The 25,966-nt window shown below is 39.8% G+C and overlaps 1 protein-coding gene across 2 annotated transcripts; it reads left to right on the top strand.

Moving 5' to 3' along the window:
* On the top strand, positions 1-23,958 carry LOC306789123 (pituitary adenylate cyclase-activating polypeptide type I receptor-like). Of its 2 annotated transcripts, XM_079284928.1 has the most exons (14): positions 1-116; positions 4,168-4,264; positions 8,620-8,730; positions 8,839-8,939; positions 9,028-9,125; positions 9,283-9,415; positions 10,906-11,059; positions 11,544-11,604; positions 12,177-12,246; positions 12,373-12,464; positions 13,553-13,636; positions 17,521-17,650; positions 18,487-18,528; positions 19,591-23,958. In XM_079284928.1, exons 1-14 carry the CDS (start codon positions 75-77, stop codon positions 19,792-19,794), a joined length of 1,419 nt encoding a protein of 472 aa, XP_079141054.1. In that variant the 5' UTR covers positions 1-74; the 3' UTR covers positions 19,795-23,958. The 2 variants fall into 2 exon arrangements, with proteins under 2 accessions (XP_079141054.1, XP_079141055.1); XM_079284929.1 differs by lacking the exon at positions 13,553-13,636.
* Positions 23,959-25,966: the final 2,008 nt, after the last annotated feature.

Genomic DNA, 25,966 nt, shown 5'->3' with positions numbered 1-25,966 from the left:
ACACACACTCCCAGACACACACACACACACATATATTGTGGAGCCTTTTGGATACCAGCCCTCCACAGGAGACAATGAGAGGCTACCTGCTGACTGCAATCTTTCTGCTGCCCTTGGTGAGTAGTTTCTGTGCATGTGTCTACAGTACGGGGGAGACTGGGGGCAAATGCAACACAATCCATTCCACCAATCAGAAACAAGCTAAAGTGATGACGCTTGCTCTACATGCTCAGTAGGATTCTCTCAGCAGGATCATTTCACTCCCGCAGAAGTTTTTAACTAAAAACAGATTTAGAGGTATGAATGTTATGTTTTTGGTATTAACAGTATTTTTCTTCTGCTGCACTAAAGTTTACAAGTCTGTGAATTTAAGCTTACATCAATATTATCTCTGGCTTATTGGTTACAAATGAACAATGAACAACCGATGGTAAAATGTGTGTTGCTAGCTAGCGTACCAGATGTTATGCTGCAAGATTGGTGGCAATTGTGAAACTGTGTTTCAACTGCCTCCGAGCCACATGGCCCCTATGTAAGGACCTGGAAATGAACATATTTCACTCCATTTAAATGTTAAATTACATTTAAAAAGGGTGTTTTAAAAATAATTAGTTTGTTCTAGTATAGCAGCTCATCAATAAACACACTTTTTTGACAAATGAATATGTGTTTTATATGTATTAAAACAATATATATTGTTAGTAAAGTGTTAATATCATATATTTCTATATATTATACATATGAGGTGCTTTTATTTGAGATACAGTCTGTTAAAGAACAGATTCCCACACTAAAGGTCTTCTTGCTATTTATCAAGCTCGATTGTTTTGGTGTGAGTCGCCTAGTTTGTGGAGACGTTGCCCGTAGCGATGTCTGCCTTCTCTCCAATATAATGGGACCATATGACACTCGGCTTGTCGTGCTCAAAGCGCCAAAAAAATACTTTTGAAAAACAGCAATGTCTCGTCCCAGAAATAATGACGCGGCCACTCAAGACAATCCACAGACCTTGTTGTGAGCAGACGTGGAACTTTAGGCGCATACAAGAGTGTGCAGCCTATTCTTTCCCATCTTCACATTTGGTTTATTTTGTACTCTGGTGGGCGTGTGCTTGCATGTAGGCACTGGAAGCGTGGAAATCACCATAATGCTGCATCAGCACATCAGCATAAGTTACATGTCCTGGATCAGCGCTGCGCAAAGACAACTGGCCGCCTGTTACACCAATATCAGATGGCCCCGCTGACCTGAGAGCTGTAACTGCATCCATCTGCTGTGACTCACTTTTATCAGCCATCTCATTGAAATAAAAAGCAAAATGGAAGAGTTGTGCAAGATGCGTGGGAGGGATTTTATACAGCACACTGATGCAGCACAGCAGCAGTTTCCCTGGTGAAGCTTCACAGATACGCACAGTGATTTTGGTTTATGTGACAATAAATGTAACTTTATTTGACTCTGACTTCCTCGGTATCATCCTCTATCTGTGACTTTGATGATGATTGTACTTGTACCAGTCTAATGATCAATGGGGAGAATGTAATTAATTCACAATGTGACCTGGTAGTCACAAACATCTCTCGAACCTTGAAGTTAACACTGCTCCCAAACATGTGCGACGGGTTCTTCCAGCTGACGTCTTCGCACAGTGCAGTCTCAAGCTGACCTTCAGCGGCTGATGTGGCAGACGTGTCTGTTCTGATGTACTTATTGTGCGTCAAAGCGGTCCGTACGCTGGGCAAGTGGTCTGCAATGTCAAATTTTAGTTTTATTATCTGTGCTGCGCGGTGCTGCGGGAGCTACTCACTTATCTGGTCCTCGAAAATAGCCTTGGGGAGGTTTCCGTTCAGGCTCTGCATCCTCTAAATGGACCGTTTATCTGGACAGACATCTGTGCGATGGAGAGGAGAGGAGTGACTGGGAAAGCCAAATTAAAAACACACTTAAATATAAAACAAATTGATCTGTCCCCTATGCAATGTAGTCATTGTCCTGATTTAGCAGTCCTCAGTTAACCTGGATTAGATGGCACCAGCTAAAGGTTGCTAAAGGTTGCACCATTAAAACTTAGAGGGATATCTATTATCCATGATCTTTTTTGAATTGTGCGGTTCGAATTAGAAGCTTGATGCCACTCTCATGTCTGTATGTTAAATATGAAGCTATGTTATGTTAAAAGGAGACGCTTAGACTAGCTGAACACAAATACTGGAGACAGAACAGCTCGTCTGGCTGAGACTAAAGAAAACAAAATCTGCCAACTAGCACCTGTAAGGCTCACTCATTAAAAAGTTATGCCTTTTGTACAAGAAGTCTAAAAATAACAATTGGCTGTTTTACGAGGGGTTGTGTGCAGGATTGTTTCTTGGTTGGGTGCAATAACTTCCTGGAGTCTTAGAAATAGTCACAGCACATATAACCCCTTCATAAAACTACCAACGTCAGCAGGAGCTACAGCTGCTCACTCTTCAGGAGTGTGTGTGTGTGTATGTGGTAGATGGAGGTGTGTCAAAGCGGGCGTGTCGATGCCATAGGATTAGCCAATAAAAACGGCAGTAAATATTGATTGTTATTATAGTATAGTAGAACAAACGTAACCTGAAATACAGGATTCTAATACATTAATGTAGAGCACATTTAACACTGTCACCTTCCTGGCCTGTCTGCACTCATGCCAAACAGATATTAGTCATCTGCATCCAATTATTTGTTGTTTCTGGAAAGCCATGCCTACAGTATGAATTGGCTGCTAGCTGGTAACCTGCGGCTTTGCAACATGAATGCTTGCTACGGGTACAAAGAGGTTTTTTCTTTCAAGCAATGCCAGTGTGGGTTTCATTAAATAATATGTCAAACCCTATTGACAACATGAAAAAGTGACTTCTTCAATCTCCTTTTTTTCGTGTTTGTTTAGCCAGCATGGTTTCTGACCAGCGTTCAGTATTTGACAAATGTTTGTCTGGAAATGGAATCATTCATGCAGCGATTTAAAATGCTGCCTACGTGCAGTGTGCGATAGAGAAAGGAAGTGAGTCCTAGGACATCTTCTCTGTCGGTTGATGCTCTATCTTATCGAGGCAGCGAGGCTTGGAGTGAATTCATATTAGAGGGCCGAGAGATAGAGTGATGAGTCAGCCGTGGCTCAGCGGGCGGGGACATATTGCACCTATCAGTTCACTGCGAGAGGGAAGGAGGGAGGTTGCATCAAAGCTAAAGGTGCAAAAACAGAGATTGGCTTTAAGAGAGCGAGAGGAAGAGTGATGGAGAAGTTGATTGACGAGTAACTCTACCACCTCTGGGTAATTTCTTTCCCTCACTACACCTACACCACTGTATTTCAAAGAGAGGCAGAATATGGGGGTGGTATACAAGTTTCAGAGGGATTTGATGCGATCGCTCTAAAGTGTATGGAAATGAGCAACTCTCTGGAGAACCACAGTTTGGAACCTCCTCCATAACAAAATCACTGACCCACCACCAGCTTGTAAACTCAGGAAGCAAAGAAGGAGAAATATAGAACAAAATGTTTTTTTTAAGAACACGGACCCAAAATATCACTCTGTAGGAGGATGAGTCATAAAAATAGTTTTACATTTTAAAGGAAGAGAGTTTTTTCGGGTAAAGCGGCCACTCGTGAATGCTTTGTCAAATATTTGACATACACTGGCAGGAAACAATTAATACAGGGACACAGGTCTTTTTCTCTCTGTATTCATTTGGGGACAACACATTGACACATATTATGTTGTTACATTGAACATGTCAGCGAACTGATTTACACATCCAGCAGATAAAGAGCAACATTGGCATTTATTTGCACTCCTATTTCTGACCACGTTTTATCGCCTCTCCTTCTAACTCTGTTTGGGGCTCCACCAACTCACGACGGAGTAATCTGTCTCTCTAGATGCTCAGTGCTCCGCCATGTTCACCAGCTCGTGGCTAACTTTGTGCGGTTTGGTGCTCAGTGGGTTTATCAGAGCTTTTTCACTCAAAACAGCTGCCTGCTGCTCCAAACAAGGTAGTTGAGAGCAGTGAGAGTGAACCAAAACAATGAGCAGAAACTTTCAGAACCCTGTTCTCATTGGTGCAGTGGTGCAGTCCAGTCCATATTTATTGTGACACTGTGTGTGTGTGTGTGTGTGTGTTTTTGTTTATTTTCTCCAGGTGGCCTCAGAGTCCGAGCACTGTATCATCAAGCGTGAACATGAGAAATGCATGGAGAGGATCATGCTGCACAACCCCAGCGACGAACTTGAATTAGGTAAGTGAGGACGTATGCATGTGTGTTCTTCTCCTCGCATTCCTTCTTTGTGCATAATTTGGCAAGAAGCCTCAGCTTTTCATGGCTCTGCCGCTGTGATTTAATTGTGCACATCTTGGGCTGCTCAGAAAACACATTGCTGCAGATGAAAGTCGTGCATCTCCTGAAAAAAAAAATGTAACTTTCCGCCAACGAATGACGAAAACAGGCTCTGTTTTTTACTATCTGTCGTTTTTCTGTTCATCCAATCAGTTTTTGAAAAGGTCAAAGAGCTTTAAGGATGAAAGAGTGCAGTTTTCTATCATGTTCATATTACAATACATCACCTTGACAGGGCGCTATAAAGGACAGACCATCTGGTGATATAAAGTTCACAAACCAAATGTCTGCCTGTAATGTCACGCTGAGCTGTTTTCACATTTCTCACAGATACTTTTTTTTTCCAAAAACACAGGAAACTTGGTGTGTGATTCCTGGAAGCAATTATTTTCTTGGCTATGGATTGAGGTTTTCATTAGCAACTACTGCAGGCCTCCCGCTGCTCCAAAGTAGCCCAACAGACTGCATCTCCCAGAGTGCACTGCGACTCATGGCTTCGCTGACAGACACGGAGCGTTTTGAAAATGAACATGAAGCATTAAAGATTTAAAGATCTCAGATAACAAGTGAGAAGAGGTTTTTCATCTGCAGATCTTAAAGGTCTGGTCTCCAGTCTTCCTGTGTGCTACACAGCAAACTGCATAATGCTCTTTTCAGTGTTTTATTTTTGTTTTTAAATCATTTTTACGTATAAGTCAGTTCACTCATGTATGGTTGAATCAGACACGCTGTTGCTGTTTTATTCCCGTATTCCTCTGCAACTTGTACAGTTTGTTATTGTGCCATTTTCAGACTGTATAATCACACATGTTCGCCTGCACTGAACCTTTCACCGATCACTGTTTCCTCCTGTCCCTTCTGCTGATAGCAAATCGTTGGTAAGGAAATAAAAAAGCCTGGTCAGCAGAAATCATGGGGGTTGAGAAAGTAAAAAAAGGGGGGGGGGGGGGGGGATAGGTGGTGGTCTGCTTTTAGCCCGGTCAGATGATTTATTAAGGCCCACTCTAAAAAGCATATTTCTTGATTTATTTGTTATTATATTTTTAATTGAGGTGCTTTGGCCTCAGATTAGTCTGCCGGCCGTGTACAATTGCTACATAATGATTTGCTGTCTGGTGCTGTAATCACTGTGTAGCTGAATTTAGCACACTGCTAAATAGTTGATATAAAATGGCCTCTACACAGTGTTTATTATTTCAGAACTAAATGATCCTCAGTGAACAGTTTCTGTAAAGCAACTCAGAATGTCACAACTGCACATAATCTAAAAATGCATATGTAATACAAGCTCATAATACTCATAGCAACCCTTCTAGTTTTACATGACACAAGTGTAGTCCTTAATTTTAAGCAACTAGACTTTGTCTTTTTGCTCTCGAGGACATTTTTATCAATGAAGCCTGTTGAAAAAATCTAGAACTACGAGATATCCAGTGACCTGGACCAAAGAGAGCATGACAAAGACGATGCTGAATTCAAAATACTGGGAGATTTTTAGCATGTGAAATATTTTTTTTCTATTCATTGAATATTAACTCGTCTAGCACACATTAAAACCAAGCATATGCATGTGATACGAGCACGCAGAACAGTATCCACAAGAAGAAAGCAATCCTTGCGAAAGAGCATTTCTGCTTCACATGCACAAATCATGGATGTATAAAGAGAAGTGGAGACGGGGAAAACTTCAGAAAGTTGCGCAGTAGCCAAAATGGCTCGTTGGGAAATAGAGCATAGAACAAAAAATTTGAGCAAGCAGCGTTTCCTCTAACCTTGCCTCCCAGTAGGTCAGTCTCGTTCACATGGACAGAGGAAGGATAATAATTCATTTTTTTTATTCGGAAAAAATATTAAATAAAAGTTATTTTCGTGTTTTCTACTGGGAAGTTTATTTACCTAAAAAAAAAACAATCGATTATTTACTGATGTGTCTTTCCCAATTGAAGTCTATGGGAAACGGTCTTTCTGGGCCCTGTGGCGTCACGTGATGCATCTGGAAGTAGTAATTTGTAAAATAACTTTGTGTTGGACTGTTGGTCAGACAAAGCAAGACATTTGACGATATTATCTTGGACTTCAGGAAGTAGTGATGGGTCTTTCCTTTCAGACTGTTTAAAGTAAAAATGAATGAAGAGAAACTAGCTCTGATTGGTATTCTGCCACCGTTGCACCTCATGACTCAGAATACAAAAACAAATCTCATTCAGTCGTCAGATAAAATCAGCTTTAATGAGAAAAACAATGAATGTCTGTATGTGTTTGTGTACACGTATTCTGCACTATGCATGTGCAGTATGTGTGTGGATGCCATGCTGTATCTTTGCTGCCCGGTGACCATTCAGCGTAGGATTTTGTGTGAGCTAGCCAGTGATGCAGACAGAGTGCTTTATTAAGCCGGTTACCTCTGTAGCTCAGCGCTGCTCATTTGGCTCAGATCTGCCCTTTAAAAGGTAATTGGCTTCGTGTCTAGCTCACCAGACAGAACCAAAACAGATTAGGGAGCCAAGCAGAATGTAGAGAAAGGTCTGCGCACACACACACAAACACACACACACAAATGCATGTCTAGGAACACAAACACACAGATGCAGCCATACTCAGAAACACCCCTCAAAATGCATGCGCGTAAACACACGGTGCCTCGGCAGCACCATAAAACCACCGGAGCATAAACAATGTGGTAAAACCTGGAGAGATGGAGGAACAGAGAGTGGAGGGATGGGGAGTAGCTGGAGATAAAGGACATCATTGAAGCATGAAAAGAAAGAAAGAGAGAGGGAGAAATCAAAGCTGGGAGAGGCAGCACTGGATGTAAGAACTGAGTCAGCAGATGACTGAGGAAGATGAACAGAGGGAGATCGAAACAGAACAAAAACAAGACATGGAAATGGGTTGATTGCGATTTCGTTTAAGCTTGTTTGGGATAACGTTGGGATAAAAGGTTCAGTTCGGATAGAATCGGATGAACTTTTAGGTGTAAATTGTGTAAAAATCGAGTTCAGCTTAAGTAAACAAACATCTTTGCTACTACTTAACCATTCACAGCTAATGCATGATGGCTTCTCGCTCCAACGCTTGCACAAACGCTCACCCCTCTGTATTACATCTCTTACATTACTCTGCCCATTTAACTTCACCGTGATTATCAACGTCTTGTACTAAATGCTGCGCCGCCTTTCGAGTGCTGGAGGTGATATTCTGTTGGAGGCTGTGTTAGTGGTGAAATTGAATTAGCAACAACAACAGCACGCTCAGTAATATGAAGACAAGAAGCTGATCGTTGCTCGTGGCTTAATATAAGAAGGACATTTGCCTTGAACTCGTTCTTTCGTTCCGTGTGTGTGTGTGTGTGTGTGTGTGTGTGTGTGATAACATGAATTTCAGTCTGATGTTTCAGTTAATGTGTAAGCTTCAGGTTCAATCACTTACACAAAATCTCGTACACGCACAATCTTTTTAACGTCTCAAGAACGCCTTGAGCGTGAGGATAGAGTAATGAAGTGATGACATCGTTGGACAGACTTCCTGCCAAGCGCCACGTTCTGGTGGCGCTGCAAGAAGAATCAAAGTGCTCATCAGTGCTCAGCTTTATGGAGCGTTACAGTGAGTTTCAGCTCGTCAGCTTTGTGGACTGTAACTTCGCTTCACCCTCACTGCTCTCATAGAGCCGTCGTCATAAGGCAGCTGTTTTCCGTATGTTACCTTCCCAGCCAGGGGGGAAATTTACACTCTGGTGGACGTTTCTCCCTCCCTTTTCTAAAATCCTATCCTTGTCCACATCATTTTTTATAGTGTCAGGGTTGATTTTAATTGTAAAATGTCTCGTAACGTTGTTCCCTTACTGTCCAGCGGCCACATTTACCGGTAAATGCAAAAGGATCTGAGTTGATAAAAGAAAGTTAATTCACTCATCTGAGTCAACTTCAAATATGACTGTGCGCTCATAACTATGGGCTAAATTACCTTTTTTTGCCCTGTTTTATTTGCCAGGCTACACCACAGGCTGCTCTAGCTTATTACTCAAGAGACATAATACAATTTGAAAGCGGCCTCATCAAAGCAATAGATTTGTCCATTTGGATGTCAGGAAAATGCTCAATATCTTTGGAAATGAAACTCTAAATCCTCATCACCTTGAATACAAATTGTTCAATTGAATTTGTGTCGGTATCATTTCATCACTTTCATTCCAACAGAAATGCCGACAGGAGCTTCACACTGACCTCGGTGTGTTTGTGTTGCTCTTGTCTCCTCAGTGTGTCCGTGGCTGTGGGACAACCTGACCTGCTGGCAGGCGGCCAATGTTGGCGAAGTTGTGGTGGTCAACTGTCCAGAGCTCTTCCACGACTTCATGGACCCCGAGGATGGTGAGGAGATCAGCGATGTCCTCTCATTTGATTTGATCTCATTTGTATTTCAAAAAAAATGAACTGCATTCGGTTCAGTTTAGCCCGAGGCTTATTTTGTATTTCCAGAGATGGGGAGGATCAGTCGTAACTGCACGGAGGAAGGCTGGTCTGAACCTTTCCCTCACTACGTGGATGTCTGCTTCTTCTTCGACAACATCACTAAACTTGTACAACCTCTTCAACCTCGTCTGAATTTCACATTGCATTTGTCACAGACACACATGACTGACCCTCTCCCTCTGTCTCCCACATTAGGACACGTACTTTGCCTCAGTCAAGGCCCTGTACACAGTTGGCTACAGCACATCCCTGGTGTCTCTGACTACAGCCATGGTCATTCTCTGCAGGTTCAGGTGAGCGTCACAAACTCGGGTTTCTCAAAATTGGTACATGATATGAAAATAGGTTTTATGCTTTTCTTTAACCGTTTGAATCCTAAACGTCATCACGCCGACCAGTCCACCTTCACGGCCTCGCCGTGTATCCTCGTGCTCTCTCTCTTCTCTGCAGGAAGCTCCACTGCACCAGGAACTTCATCCACATGAACCTGTTTGTGTCCTTCATCCTGAGAGCCATCTCGGTCTTTATCAAGGACGGCGTGCTGTACGCTCAGGAAGACAGCGACCACTGCTTCGTACACACAGTCAGTAAAGACATCTACGTCATGTATACTGTGTGCTCACTCAGAAGCCGTAGTACACACGTCACATACATGTCTTGCCGATAGATTGCTTATCAAAGAAAGCAACTGTGACCTGTTTGGTAAATATGCAAACACTGACTTTTCAGTACACAAGGCTGAATGTTTCAATGCTGTAAAACTGAAGCAGATAATTGCAAAAATGAAGCCATTCTTGTTCTAAATGATTGCTTCTCTGATTGCTGGAAGGGTTTGCAGTCAGTATAAGAGTGTTGGCAGTCGCAAAACGTTGTCAAGAATATTGTTAATAGGTTCCAGAGAACATAATTAAAGGATTTCATCTCGTTTTATAAGGGAAAACATGTGTGTAAAATGTGATCAAGCGCGGTCTGTTTGAGATACAACGAGAAGTTCACAGACAGACGGATTGAAACACTTCTCCTCCGGTCTTCACTGTTTGATGCGCACCTTTGAAGGAACTTCAATCACATGCAAATGTTTTACAAAAAAAGCAAACACGCTATTAGATGGCTAATATTCCCTGATTACAAATGCAGAACAAGCTCTTAGCCGTTGTCTGGTAACAACACACAGCTCGGCGTTGTTAAGCAGGCTTGATGAATAAACGTAATTAGGTACGCTAATGGCTTCAGCACGGCCAGTGGAAATCTTCTACGAGAGGCTCATTAACATGTCAATGGTTGCTCTGCCCTTTTTTTTCAAACATGCTGATTTACCGTTGTCTCTATGGCGATCACAGGTCACTACTGTGGCCTTGTTGTACCGTGCTGTAATGGGTTGACCTCACACTCAGACTCTGGACTCTTTCATTAACATGATGTCATTAGATTACAGCGACCCACCTGACATGTAGCCTATCGTAGGTGGGTCCCGATAATGTTGGCCGTGATAACTTTTTTTAATCCACACGTAGTTGCTAAATGCTACATGTTTGAGGGTAAATGCAGCGTTGTGCAGTTAGTCGCAGCCCTGTCCATCAGGGAACAACGATCTCTGCTTACACTGTGTTTTACAGGAATGTCTTGAGCTTTTTAAAGAAAGGTTGATCATTCAACATGGATTCTACATTCTGAGGCTGCAGCAAAATTCTTTTAATGAGGATAAAACAACCAAGAAAGCTAATTTCTCTCATATATCAAGAGCATATTTAAATGTACCTGTAATTACGAGGGTCTGTCAAATGGCTGACGGTACCGTTCATATTTTTATGTACTTGCTCCTAGCTAACTGAAGGAATAGTACACTATATATATATATATACATCTATGAATGTATAAAACCATTAATTAAAATGTGAAAAGAAATTATTTAGAAAACAACTAAGAAGTTATTCAAAATAACTCTTCACAAAAATAGATATCATCTTACCATGTTGTTGCACTTCATTCTAAGTGAGAGTTCAGATGTTATAAATACATGATAAACTACCTGATAAAATACATTTCCCTCCTCTTGTGTTTCCCCCTGTGCAGGTGGCGTGTAAAGCGGTGATGATTTTCTTCCATTACTGTGTCATGTCCAACTATTTCTGGCTGTTCATTGAAGGTCTGTATCTCTTCACTCTGCTGGTGGAGACCTTCTTTCCTGAGAGACGCTACTTCTACTGGTACACCATTGTAGGATGGGGTGAGTAACCTTTCCCGAGTAGTTGTCATTAATGGTCAAAAGTTGCAACTTTTCTGTCTAATCACACCGTAGATTCAGCCGTTTATGCCACAATTTAAACTTTCAAAAGTAATTGACTTACACCTGTTTTGGAAAAAATTTGATTTGTATTATCAATCTTGTAATGCTTCGAGGAAAAGCGATAGCACAATGAGACTGAATAAAACATGTATTCTGGATTCTCATCACTTATTCCGTACATCTTCATCCTGAAGGTCTCATTAAAACAGCTTTTCTATTTATTCATTTATTTGCCAAGATCTTTGCGATGTCAGCCAAACTTGCCAGTAAATATAATAAATACAATTCCTGTTGATAATAATAAAAGTATTATTACAGTCTGGAGACAAACATTTCAGCATTCTATAAATACAAATGACAGAGTATCATTATGACCATTTACTCATAATTCTTTTCCATTTTTTAATGATTACTGTTATTACAGGAACTCCCACCATCTGCGTCACTGTCTGGGCAGTTCTGAGGCTCCACTTTCATGACACTGGGTATAACTCCTCTTTACATTCTCTCCATGGCGACCATGTTGTTCGTAGCGTATAAAGCACTTGAGAACACACTGTTTGAGAGCAGTTAAATGTATCTCGTTTTGATCCTGGTCATACAATTTCAGATGAGGAGGGGATTTACAAGTTCAGGCATTTAGGGAAATAGATCATTGTTACACCACAGATTATTTATTTATGCTGAAAACGTTTTTTAAATCAAGAACTGATCATGTGTTGCATGGGATTAAGTGTCAGCTCGTCTTTATCTTTTATAATTTACAGTGCACAACACATGATAAACTATGTGAGTGTAAGCAAATAATCGTCATTTAGAATTATTTGACGGATTTTTCTAAAAAAGGTTCAATCATGATTTTAGCGCAGCTTCCATTTTACATCCTCCTCTCCTTTCCAACCCTTTCCTCCACCGTCCTTATTCTGCAAATGGCCACTTGCTTGACGTATTGTATGATGCCATTTCTTTCCAACTGCTGATATAGAATGTTGAATGATAATTGAAACACACTGTTCTCCTCCTCCTCCTCCTCCTCCTCCTCCTCCTCCTCCTCCAGATGCTGGGATACAAATGAGAACACTGCCCTCTGGTGGGTGATCAAAGGACCAGTCGTGGCCTCCATTATGGTAAAACGGATGCCAATGTATTTATTCAGTTTTTCTTGTGTCTACATTTGTACACATGCTGTGCTGTTGCTTAACCGACTGTAGTGTAATTTATGACAACAAGATTTATGTTATTTGTTTTCCCAGATCAACTTTGTCCTCTTCGTCGGAATAATCATCATCCTGGTGCAGAAGCTGCAGTCCCCCGACATCGGAGGGAACGAATCGAGCATTTACCTGTAAGTTCCAATCAGCAAATTCATTATCTCCATCGTTGTATGTCTTCAGAAAAATACGGCACGTGAAAAATCAAGTGGATTTTAAGATCTCTAGTTTGCTGAGCACATAAACAACCCTGCAGCTTAAATACATGTGATTCACCTTTGCTGTCAATATTTAAAACAAATGTTTATTGTCAGCATATCCCATGAGAATATTGAAACCAAAAATAACTGATCCCTCTAACAAGGATTGCCTGTGTATCTACAGCCTGATATATTTTACTTTTCAGCGCAGAGGAGCTCCATTGTTGTCTAACAACACAACAATCAAAAACGCATTAATGAGACAGACAGTTCCACGGGATGAAAAATCCCTTTATTACAGTAGACATGAGCCCCGTAGTTTATTTTGGGTCAATCGTCCTGCTGTAAATACTCACCAGAGCCTCAAATGTGCCTTAATCCGCAGCTAAAGTAATCCCCCAAAAGAATGGGTCCTTAACATAAATGTAACTACTTGTACAGATTTGCAGAAGGAACAAATGGGCTTGAGAATGAGCGCCTCTGACAGGGTGGAGAAGTTAGAAGTGTTGAGATACGGACTAAAACATTGTTGATTTTGGTCTTTTCATGGGATTTGTTGATGATAAAAAAAGTATAGAATATTGTTTATTTTTCTTTGGATCAGTATGTCCCCTTTAAATACACTATCTCATACTAAATTAACATTTCATAAACAGGAACCATGTGTTATTTAATGGGTTGTTTTTATCCACAGCAGCTTTATTTTCACATTCCTATCATTAAACCTCCAATGTGTCATCTTAGACACTTTTCAGAATATATTAATTTGTAGTACCTGTTGGCAGGAAGCGTGAACCTCATTATGGAGTTGTACTGTAGCCAGACATCACTCCTGTTCTGCTCCCACCGGACCGTGTCTTTTGAGGCTCGGCAGATAATGTCATTCTCATCTGTTGCTTAGACCTGTGCGTGCGTGACCACGTGTGAAAACGTGCGTGTGTTGTGTGAGACTGCGTGTCTGTGTCCCTAAAGACACTGTCTCTGTCTTTGTTGTATTGTTGTGTTGTCTTTGTGCTGTGTAGCAGCTGTGCTCAGAAATGCTTCAGTGAGCCCACACAGGCTGTTCAGCATTCGTGCAGGATGTCAGAGTTATCCACCATCACACTGTAAGTGTGTGTGTCTGTGTGTGTGCGTGTGTGTGTGTGTGTGTGTTTGCCCGCTGACACACGTTTGTGCGCGTTTGTCGAGTGTCGACTGCATGTGTGTATATGGTGTGTGCTTTACACCAGGGGTTCTTAAATGCATTCTCTCACACACATGTTTGTACTTCTATACTCGTGGGGACCTTTATTGACATACTACATCCTCTAGCCTCTAACCATCACTGAACCGAAACTTAACTCTAACGTGAACCTTACCAAGCCGTAGTTCTCCAACAGGCCTTTGAAGGTTCCGCCCCAAAGTGGGCGCGGCTGAATTGTCCTCACTAAAACTTAACCGGTCCTCACAAAGGTAGACACACAAGAATGTACATATACACAGCATTAAGTTAATCTGTGTTGCACTGTGTGCCTCGCATCATTTTAAGGTGTCATTTGTTTCTGTGTATTTCCATTTGTTATCTGTATGTCAGACACTATGTTTTACTGCATGATACGGACACAGCTAAGATAAGGACACAATTAATACTCTATATGACCACAGGGATGGATAGATAGATAGATGGATAGATAGATAGATAGATAGATAGATAGATAGATAGATAGATAGATAGATAGATAGATAGATAGATAGATAGATAGATAGATAGATAGATAGATAGATAGATAGATAGATAGATAGATAGATAGATAGATAGATAGATAGATAGATAGATAGATAGATAGATAGATAGATAGATAGATAGAGACTTTATTTCAGACTCGGGGTCCATACAGACAGATACATAAAAAAACAGACACAAACAATAAAAGTACATCGGCCTAGCAATGCCTTACAAAGAGACAGCTGTACCAATGTCGCCACAGCTGGACTGGTAGCGTGTGGTGCTAAACCTTATGTTGGTTAAAACAACTATGATCCCATTTGCAGAGTCATTCAGTCTGCAGATGAATTTGTACATGAGATTTCTTAAAACTGTTTGGAAAGTGTTGACTCGTGCAGCCACAAACATTTCACCAGCACTACTCCATCTCGGTCTCTTTAAAAGTATTCTCATGGCGTCATTGTACGCTACTTGAAGTCTCTGTAAACCCTTTTTTTGTAGTTTGACCACAAGTGTGTAGTGTAGAGTGGAGTACAATATGCTCTGAACAGAGACATCTTCACTCCATCTGTACACAGACCAGACTAACGTGAGAGACTGTTTGCTTGTGCAGACATCATACGACATTGCCTGGAAATGTCGTTATCATCAGTCATGTGTTCTGTTAAAAAATGACCAAGATATTTGACTTCACTACAGACACCAAGATTATTGTCAGACAATTTGAAGTCAGGGAAGTTTAGACAGTTGTCCTCTTTAGTTGGACAGATCTTACTGGCGTTGTATTTGATGTCATGTTCCACACCGTACACAGTACATATAGTGAGGAGCTGCTGAAGACCAGCGCTAGAAGGACTAAAGATCACCAGATCATCTGCAGACACGATGTGATTAACCAGAGCATTACCCATCATGCACCAGTATTACAGGCTTTCAGTTGCTTGGACAGATCATCAATATACAGATTAAACTGAACTTGTCTGACACCATTGCTAACCCCAAATGGGGCTGACACACTTTTACCCCATTTTACTTGCACACTCTGGTGCGCATACCAGTAAGCCAGAATTCTCACAATGTGTATGTGGGGACAGCTCTTTGGCTCAGTTAAAAAAATTATTTACTGTGATTAACACGATCAAAAGCTTTGGAGGCATCAATAAAACACATAAGAAGTGATGAGTTTTGAGCTCTGTATTTGTTTACAGTTTCCTTTAAGGCGTATATACACAAGTCAGTGCCATGTTTGGCTTTGAAGCCCAACTGGTTATCTGTGGAGGTGATGAAGTCCTGTATTCTGTCCAGCAGAATTCTTTCTAGGACTTTTGACAGTACGCTGGCCAAAGCAATGGGCCTGTAATTCTCTCGGCTACGTACTTTACCAGCTTTGTTTTTAATGACTGGCACTAAGAGAACAGACAGCATTGAGTCTGGTAACAAGCCGTGAATCATGAAGCCAGTAAAACAAACAGCGAGGAGAGGAGCTAACCTCGGACTAGCATATTTAAGGTGTTCAGCAGGAATATGGTCCAAACCACTTGCTTTGCCTTCAGACAGTTTATTGATAGCTTGGTGCACCTCATATGATGTAATTACCATTCACTCATTACTCTCAGAACTGTCCACGCTGTACAAATCACTTTTGAAGCACTGGCCCTTGTCTGGGTCTACCAGCTGGAGCCCATGATTTGAAGGCTTCACAGGCTTCAGCACGATACTCGGCTACATACTCGTTCCAGCCAGGTTTGATGTTATGGGTCTTATTATGATGCTTGTAGTAGGGCTTGCTGTCTTTATACAGAGCACTTACTATATCATTGTACATGAAGCAGAGATCTCTCCTATCACATCCTTACAGTTAACGTCAGTCCACATAGCTGCATCTCTAGCTGGATGAATATGACTGAAGGACTGGTCTGTAGGAGCAGAATACACGAAGACGTCCTCTTCAGTGAGAGTTGACCAGTCAAGTTTTTCTGTGTTGACACTATTTCCATTTCTAGATAGCGCCGGTAGATGTTCAACATTTATCGACATAGCAAACGGTATATGATCAGTTGTTGCTGCGCCATAAAGAATGCCCATACATCCCAATTAAGCATGAGCATCAGCTGTACGACTACAATGGCCCAGCCATGATGTAGTGTGCCAGGCCTCACTAATGTATGTAGAGCTATCTGTAGGCAAAAGCACTTTGCTTGATAATATAAAATAATTGTCTTTGCAAAACTGAGCCATGTGCTTGGCAAATACTGAGCTTGTGTCTGAGATATCTGCATTCATATCCCCAATAACATAAACACTAGAAGAAGTATTATCTTGAATGAAGGAATTGATGAAGGCAAGCCTATTTAGATATTCATCCTCATTGTGATTGCATTCATAGGGTGTATAAACATTTAGGATAATGAATTCCTTATCATCATGAGTAAACTGTATTGCAACACACCAGTCAACACCAAGCCTGACCACATTTATCAAAGAGTCAAGCTTCTTATTGGTATAATTTGGTATTGTTTGGTATATGTCTCTTTGGTATGATTTTTTTATAGATCGTACATGTCAACAGTTATGTGTTTCTCTTCTCAGTCTCGATCTTGTGATCATTTTCACCTAAAAACCGATTAGTACACTAAATCTAAACTCAGATTTAAAGGATAAGACTTGTTTTATTCTATATTCTTACTGTCAAAAAACCCCATAAAGGACCAGAACTAAGTTCAACAACACTATTTAGTTCCTTATCATCATATCAATTTGATCTCACTGAAGATATATATTCTTTTTAAATATATTTCCTGAAAAAGCTTGGCATTGTAAACAAACACAAGTCAATAATTAGTGCTCCAGTGAGTATTTATGTCAGTGAGACAGTGAATGTGGAATTGACTCATAATAAACTACAGGCTACAGGTTTATCGTGATAAAGAAACAAGTGACGCAGCTCATTCATGTTTATAATAGTTTTGGACAACAGTGGCGCTCTATTGCAAATATAAGATATTCTGCGTTTGGCTACACAGACAATACCTGATAGTGGGATCAATTAATTATTGATTTGACTTTTTATGTGATTTGTTGACAATAAGGAGTATAAAAAAAAATCTCCCGCCTTATCCTTAAAAGTGAACACGAAAATAATCATAAAATTGTGACTGAGCCTGCATTTTAAACATTTGTCATAACATTGCACCATTAGCTCTGTTCTTGCATCACGTCCAGCTGTCCAGCATCAGTAACACATGACTTATTAAACTCTGTGTGTGTGTGTGTGTGTGTTTGTAGGCGTCTGGCGCGCTCCACCCTCCTGCTCATCCCTCTCTTTGGTATTCACTACACTGTGTTCGCCTTCTCACCTGAAGATGTCAGCAAGCGAGAGAGACTGGTCTTTGAACTGGGACTGGGATCCTTCCAGGTATGCTCCAACATCCGATTTCAATTTAAGAGAACTATGAGATGACGAATGAGAGAACATAACGGGATGATAAATATTCACAGTAAACTACATAAAAATACCTTGATTTCCGCAGCTATGCAGCAAGCTTTACACACTTCCAATAATAGAGAGCCGTTGGGCTTTGACGTTTTTCCAAGCGATTACAGGCACAAAATTGGACAAGTTTAACAATGAAAGAAGTCAAACATTCGCTTTTTCTTTGTCTTATTTGACAGTGAATTGATTTTTTTTTTTTTTTGGACTGATGGTTAAACAATATGAACAGTTTGAATCACTTTTGGGAAATCGTGATAAGAATTTAAAACTATTTTCCTAATTTGTAGTCAGTGTAAGCATGTACCATAAGCCATGAAATCGTTCACTTAAGACTTCATTTTTGCCAATTTGTATGAATTTGATATTGGGTATCGACACCTCTGCAACAATTAAAATAAAAAACAAATCTTTACAGGGAAATATGAACTTTTTTTCTACAGTATGTCATACAAAATTCTACAGAAGGGTCACGACGCGGCCTTTACTGATGGCACTGATTACAATTCCTGGATACTGAAGTTGACATTTTTTCAAACGCTTACTTCTGCTATTCAGAGCTGACAGCACACACTGCTTTGGAGTGTAGCTTTTAATAGAGATGGCTGAACATTTTAAAAGTGTATCCATCCCCACAGTCACTCTTTTTGATACGTCTTTAGCCTTTGTTGATAAGGATGCAGTTATGTTTTTAAAAGAAAGCACATTTCAATCTCAAGCTGTTTTTCTCTATAATTTGTGTTCTCTTGTCTCCTCCTCAGGGCTTTGTTGTAGCTGTCCTTTACTGTTTCCTCAATGGAGAGGTAAGCTTTTATTCCCATTGATAAACAGTTTCCCTTTATGATATTTTAGTCGGCTTCTGGGTTTTTTCTGACACTTATTAATACCAGAAATGGTCTTAATGCTATTTTTGATGAACATAGCACTTGAACATATTTCAGGATAGATGTCTCTAAATACTGCAAACAGTAACTCTTTACTTTAAGCCCTCTATTTAACATGTATAATATATAGAAACATTGAATTACTTATAACAGCCATTCCCAAAGACTAGGTCGGGACCCACAGGTCTTTTATTTAACGTGTGTCTGCAGTACAACTTTGAGTCAAAAAAGGAAAATGATCGCCTACTTATAACATCACATCTTTTATAAAAGTACATTTGTTCAATTGATGAGGGGAAAAAAACAAGAGCCTGTTAACTAAATGCATTCATTTTGCCTCATTTATAAAGTATTCATGTGTATATGTTTTCAATCTCACATCAAATGAAACTGTGATTTATCTAATGCTAGTTAATACATTAAATTACAATAAGTGCTTCATTAACAAATAAACAACAATACATTAAATTAATATGTTTACAATAAATATTATATTTTGAATGTAAATCTGTAATCTGTACCACATCTGCCCCAAGTCTGATGACAGAGAACAACAATCACTCGTTTTTGACAAATAAGTATTCAAAAAAAGTGCTGCAATTCTATAAGGCCTCGCTCATCAATAAAGAAAAATTACATTTGTTCTCAAATGAATCAGACAATCTAAACACATTGAAACATACAATGCAGTTCTGTTCTTCCACAATTCTGACAAAAAAAATCCTATCGTCAACTGACCTCTGATGTCACAGATGAAGACTTCATTTATGTGATTAAAGCTTTAATATATTATATTGTCAATCCTTCATTAACTGTTTACACACCAATTACGAATGCTTCAAGGGAATTATAACTGTTGACGAATACATTAATTATATATGAAAGTGTCACTTACACAACTTAAGTGTACTGTACCTTATCGTGGAGCTGGTACAGCTTAAAGTACATTAAAAAATGACCTTGTGAAGTTTCTCCCTGAAGGTGCAGTCGGAGATCAAGAGGAAATGGCGCAGCTGGACCGTGAACCGGTACTTTGCTGTGGACCTGAAGCAGCAAAGGCACCCTTCGTTGGCCAGCAGCGGAGTGAACGGCGGGACTCAGCTGTCGATCCTCAGCAAGAGCAGCTCCCAGATACGAATGTCCAGTCCGCTAGCGGAGAACGCCAACATCAGCCTCCCAACCTGAGCGTCTGATTGGCAAGAGTCAACTTAAAGGTGCCGTTCCACTTATGTACATCCAGACCAACCAGAGCAGACCAAAGTGGCCCCTCATACCTCGTTACATTTTGTAGTTTGGCCTTTTCGAAAATGAGGTATTTCTGAAAGCATTTACTGGAGATCCATTAGAGGTACACAGCTGACGTTCATACTTAATCATTTTATTTCACGATACAATTTAATTTATTTGAGTATTTCAGTTGACTCTTAAGATTGTGAACTTTTCAAATTTTCCGATTTTCTAGCAGACAAATTCCATTCCATAGATCTAAACGGAGAGATATTAGAAATTCCCTTCCTGCCAATGTTTTTATCTTCAATTTAGCCCCTATTATTGTTTAATGTATAATTAATATCAATGTAGAGTTTGGTGCCAAAAAACAGTACTTGTTGTAAAAAAGAAAACAGCAGTTAAACGCCAAATGTAGGGGTCATATTTGTCTGTTGGTGTGTCAAGTAAATGTGCTTCAAAGTGCCATACAGGTTGCCTGACTGGATCTGATCTCATAACAGTCCAAAAGTGAACAACCAAACGTCTGCCTTGCTTGTACAAATGCTCATTGTTTAAATATTTCATCTTCAAATTTAAACATTTTTCTACAATCTGCCGTACGTACAGAGTATGTCAAAAGATATATCGAGAAAAAATACAAAACATGCATAACGCAGCATTGTAATGACCTTTTCAAACGAAAGGAACTGGAGCCCAAATCTGTAGACTTCATCACATATCCTGAGGACCCAGAAGATCCGGCCCACTCTATTCTGAGATATTTGTTTGTATTTAATAAAAACACAGTGTACACAGAAGAACAAAGTGCCAAACTGAATAGAACAGGGTTTCCCAACCTGAAGGTGAATATGAGGGGTTGTGAAATGCCAGATACAACAATGTAGGAAAGAAGAGCTTAAATTATGTTTATTACTGGGAAATTTATTTTACTTTTTTTTTGGTGTAAAACACCAGATACAGTCACGTCTTTCAGGCTTGTGAAGGCAACATGTGCTTGCAAGCTCGAAGAAATATGTAACTTTTTATGAGCGATCATGAATTGACTTTGTATTGTTTTAAAGCCAAAAAAGGTTGGGACCCACTGGAGGACATCGCCGTACATGAGGGAATACAACATTATATTTCAAAAAGAATCCTTAAAATCTCCTCTCTGACCTGATTTATGCTCACAGCTAGTGTCAGTAGTTTCCTCCAGTTGATTTTCCTTTCTTGCAGACTGTGAACTTAAATGTGCCATTTAGCGGATGATTTCATCCAAAGCTTTTCTCATAGTGCCATGAGTTCATATGTACAGCATTTTATCATAGGCGGCGAGAATCAAACCCTTAACATGCTCTTAAAGATAACAGGACTCTTTATCCTCTTTTCTCTGAGCATCAGCCCATCGTGCCACATCTTCATTATCATTTTTTTTGATGAATCACATCCTACACTCACATTCCAAAGTGCCTAGTCAGTCACACATAGCTCTCACTTTTATTTCCAGTGCAATGAACAGATATCTTAAATGTCTAGTGAGAGTCATTTTCTGCAAAGAATGTACAGAGTGTTGTGTTTTTATTGTGAAGCAAAGTTATGCTACGAAAAAACAGTTGTGCTCATTTATTGGTGAAATTATTGATGAGAAAAGAGTCCTGCTGTTTTTTTTCCTTCTTCTTTTTAATCACGATGAGCTTGACAAGACTTAAGTAACAGCTCTACGTAACTTCTGTTTTATTTCACCTGCTGGTTCCAACGATCATCTATAAGTCCGTTACAATTCAGCACCAACGTCAGACACATAAACCGCTTCAAAACAACACATGTTCTAACAGTCAACACTGAAATGCTTTAATGTGACAGCTCTTGACAATCGCAGTGTGTTGCCCATTTTTTTCTTTCTCTCTCTTTTTGTTTGTAAGCTAACAAACAATAACTGTCCAGACGTGGAAATGAATTAAGATGAAATGTGAAACGATGTGTACAGGAGGATTTAGCCACAACATTTACTCAAGATATTTATTTTTTTTGTACTGTCATCTGAATGGATTATACGATTGTAGTGTCTTAAAAAGATGAATTGACAATTATCGAACAGAAAAGGATGTACATTTATTTTCCATGAACCAGTGCCATGCTGTGAAATGACTCAATGTACAGTATACATGCTTTCTTATGTGTAATTTAGTTGTATGCCTGATGTATTATTTCATTATTGATATCGACTCTCGTGTTGCTATAACTGGTGAGATGTGTGGCACAATGTCTCATTTACAATTTTAAAGAAAACAAAAAAGACTCACAGGAAATTGCTGTCCAAAGAGGATATTGTGAGCAAAAAAAGCGAGATAAAAAATAAACACTACTGAAGAAGAGATGCATCGGATTTATGCATCTGCTTGGCTGCTTTTTGACAAAACAGTGTGTGACAAGATACTATCAAGGGAACTCGAGCCGGAGGTAGAAATGGTTTTGGGTTGTTTTTTTTTATTAGGAAGGTACGAGAAGGTGGAACAACTGCGACAGATAAAACACAAAGTGTGTACGAGGGTGTGATAAAAGAAAACACTCCGCTGCTGCTTGCGTGTTCTATCGCCAGCCGTCATTCTGAGTCTGAATCAGCTCAGATGGAAACGACCATGTCTCAAAGCTGTTACTGTCTGTGGAAAGAGGAGAAAACTCCTTTCATGACCATGTCTGTGCTGTATATTTGTTTACCACAAGGTGGCAGCAAATCATTTTAGTTGGGGGTTTACTTTTCACAGCGTTGATTTTTTTTTTTTTATACAGAACTAAATTATCAAGCCTACAAGTTCGATTTTTCTTAATGAGGTCAAATGTGCCCCCTTCTCAATCCCCAAATTCCCTTCCGGTTCACTTTAGTTTCAAAGCAAAATTAATTTGAAAAACTATTTGAATTTCAAAACTTACTGACATATGAGGAAATATTGAGAATTGGGGGCACCTTGTAGTGACCGTTCCTCTCTCCACAAACCACTTCTTACAGTTACTTTCGTTTTACGGAAGCGCACTCATCTTTTTGTGTGAAAGAAAAGCTCTTGACACATTTTCTGACAGCAATAGTCTGACATTTTCGTAAATATGTTCATTCACTTTCTAGCTGAGGGTTTGGTGAGAAGATCGATACTACTTTAATGGCTGTACGCTAATAATGAAGCTACAGCCGGTTAGCTTAGCTTAGCACGAAGACTGGAAGCAGCTATAGCACCCCAATGTTCCCAGGGTCTTCATTTTATAGCCCTGTATTTTCTCCTGCATTACGGTAGTTTGGTTCAATTTACATGGTAAACATTGTAAATTTAACAAAATAAAAACAAAATGACTTTAGGCAAAATTGTTTGGTTAGGTTTCGTAAAAACATCATGGCCACTGTGGAGATTTCAATGTCTAAAGTCAAGAAAACTGTTTGCAAATTTGAGGATGTTGATTTCAAAGAGTATGACATCAGCTAGAAAAAACAGCATTGCTGAGGAAACTTTGAAAGGTCTCCTTTGTTGTAATAAGGAGATATGGAGCTGGGGAACATCGTACCCATGGGGACATAGATAAGCTCCCAGCTAGAAGTTATTGGCGAACTAATCGCGACCTTATCTTGACGAGATAATTACAAAACAGCTGGCAAATATTTGGTGTACATCCCAAAATGTCAGGCTATTCCTTTACATGTAACTCTTCTCAGTGTGGCATATCTGTGTTTAGACGTGTGAGTTCCAATTGATTGCCAATGAATTTTTGAATGTACCGATGTTACTCAGCTGCTCTTAAATGTCGCCTGCTATCAATTTGCCATGGTGTACAAACGATGTCTTTTCTTGATCATACACAATGCACATGTATATGTATATTTCCGGCACACAGGTGGACCTCTTGACGGAAACCTGTAATGTTTGTGACCGTGTTTTTGTATGTTTCTGTAACTGTTTTCAGAGTGTGTGTGAGTGTGTGTGAGGAAGTTGGAGCAAGTGTATTCTGTACACATGTGTACGTAATGACAAGCATTATTAATGAGGATATATGTAACTTAAATGTCAAAAGAATATCTATAAAGCTTCATCCATGTTCTACCTGTGACGGTGTGTCATGTGTTACATGCGTTCTGGTGTCAAACATTTATGTAAATTTGACTGCAAAATAAATCTATCTGTGGTACATTGTTGCATTTCCAGATTGTTCTTTGTTTCCCTCAGCTGTCCCATCCATTCCAATGGACAGTGTACAGATTTTGCAGTTCATGGGTACTTCGTTACTTTATCATAAGAGGAAATTATATTTGTAGAAATTAGATCTGTAAAAACAATTATTTGTAATGTAAGGATTATGAACCGTATGACCAACTTCCTGCTTCTCTTTCCTGATGTTATCCAAATTAAGGTTCACATCAACATTTGTGAGCATCTTACCCCAAGCATTTAATCCCCCAAACACAAAGCCTACAATGTGTTAAAATAAATGAATATACTCAAACTTATTTACTTCTCAAACCACATTCATAACTGCCCTACAAAAGCTGACCCTCACTAAATACACAAGAACAAGTAATATACCGTATTCAGTGTGAAATAAAGTGCAACATTAAATCATATTGTGTGCCGACAATGACCATCAAAGTGCTTCATGGAACAGTCCAGTGCATTATTCATGGTTTGTGAGCTAGAGATGCATCGATTCAAACAATATTGAACACAAAAGCCAACACAGAGGTATTTTTTTGTGTTAATTTCTTCATTAATGAGTGCAGGTTTAAAAAGCTTCATCACATTTCCCTGTTCTTGACAATCTATTGTAAAGGGTTGGTTTGAACATTGTACAGGGCTCATACTCCCCTGCATTGTTTACACCAAATCCCCCCAGCACTGCTTCACCCTCCCTCAGCAGAACTGGAAAATTCCAACACAGAAATGTATCTTAAGACACTCTCACTATGTCAGTTAAAATGCTTCATCTTGTTACCGTACCTTTTTAAAGCCACGTTACCATGTAAATGCTGAGCACAATGTTTTGTATAAATTTGGTATCTCCTGTAGTGCAAGAATTAGGACTATCCCATCTGGCAACAGAATTTAAAAAAGCACGATGCGATGAAGAAACAAATCAAGCTCATGAATATTCACAAAGACTGTGTTTCAAATGGCTCATCAAAGCAGACAACTCCTTGAAATAAGAAGTCTTGTATGATCACACACACACACACACACACACACACACACACACACACACACACACACACACACACACACACACACACACACACACACACACACACACCTCTCTCTCTCTCTCTCTCTCTCTCTCTCTAAACCAGCAGGTGAATTTCTGCACAAAAAAATCAGTTAGCACTCGGTCCATATCAGTCCTGCACATATGTTCAGTCTGCACCAAACTAGAGAAACTGCCTCTTTTACGTGCAGCACAAAACAATTAGACATGTCAAGCTCTTTTCAAATAATTTAACCAAGTTCAAGCATCCGTTGTTTCCACAGCGGTGTCCTTATAATTCCTCAACATTTGTACTCCATCTGTAAACCAACCCTGTCTCCTACAAAATGACATTCCTATACGAACGGCACTCTCAATTACGTTTTAAAAGATTACGGTCACAGTTTTAAACGAGTGGTTAACGTTGTAAATTGAAAAAAGAAATATATGCAAAAAAATAACACAAAACTACTTTATTAGGTTTAGTAGAAAAAAAAAATCAATCTCACTTTAAACTCGTCAAATACAGACAGTTGGTAAATGTCCCTCAGCGTCTCACATCGACGCACCAACGTAAACCCAGCCGCGTCATTATTAGACGCTCAGAACAACTGACGCAGTATAAAGAGCGAGACCACACAGGGCAGGCTAAATGGGTGGAAGGGTCAAACAAACAGGACTTTTGAACAGGAGACTTCTTTTCGTTAGACATTAACATTTTACAGCAACATTTTGCTGTCAACAGAACCATGTTAAATCATCTTACAACAAGTTCTCGGGCCAGCTCTGTCTCCACTGTGGACCGGACACCGTGCGTCACCACGACGTCCTTACAAATGAAAGCACCAGTGTTCCTTTACTTTTTTGTAACTTTTGGTTGAAACCATTTTTCGAAGAAACTGTAATTTAACTCAGAAACGTGTGACGTCAT

The sequence above is a fragment of the Melanostigma gelatinosum genome (assembly GCF_949748355.1).
Source record: "Melanostigma gelatinosum genome assembly, chromosome: 15".
Lineage (NCBI taxonomy): Eukaryota > Metazoa > Chordata > Actinopteri > Perciformes > Zoarcidae > Melanostigma > Melanostigma gelatinosum.
The sequence above is the reverse complement of the archived record's forward strand: the minus strand, read 5'-3'. Positions and strand labels throughout refer to the sequence as shown.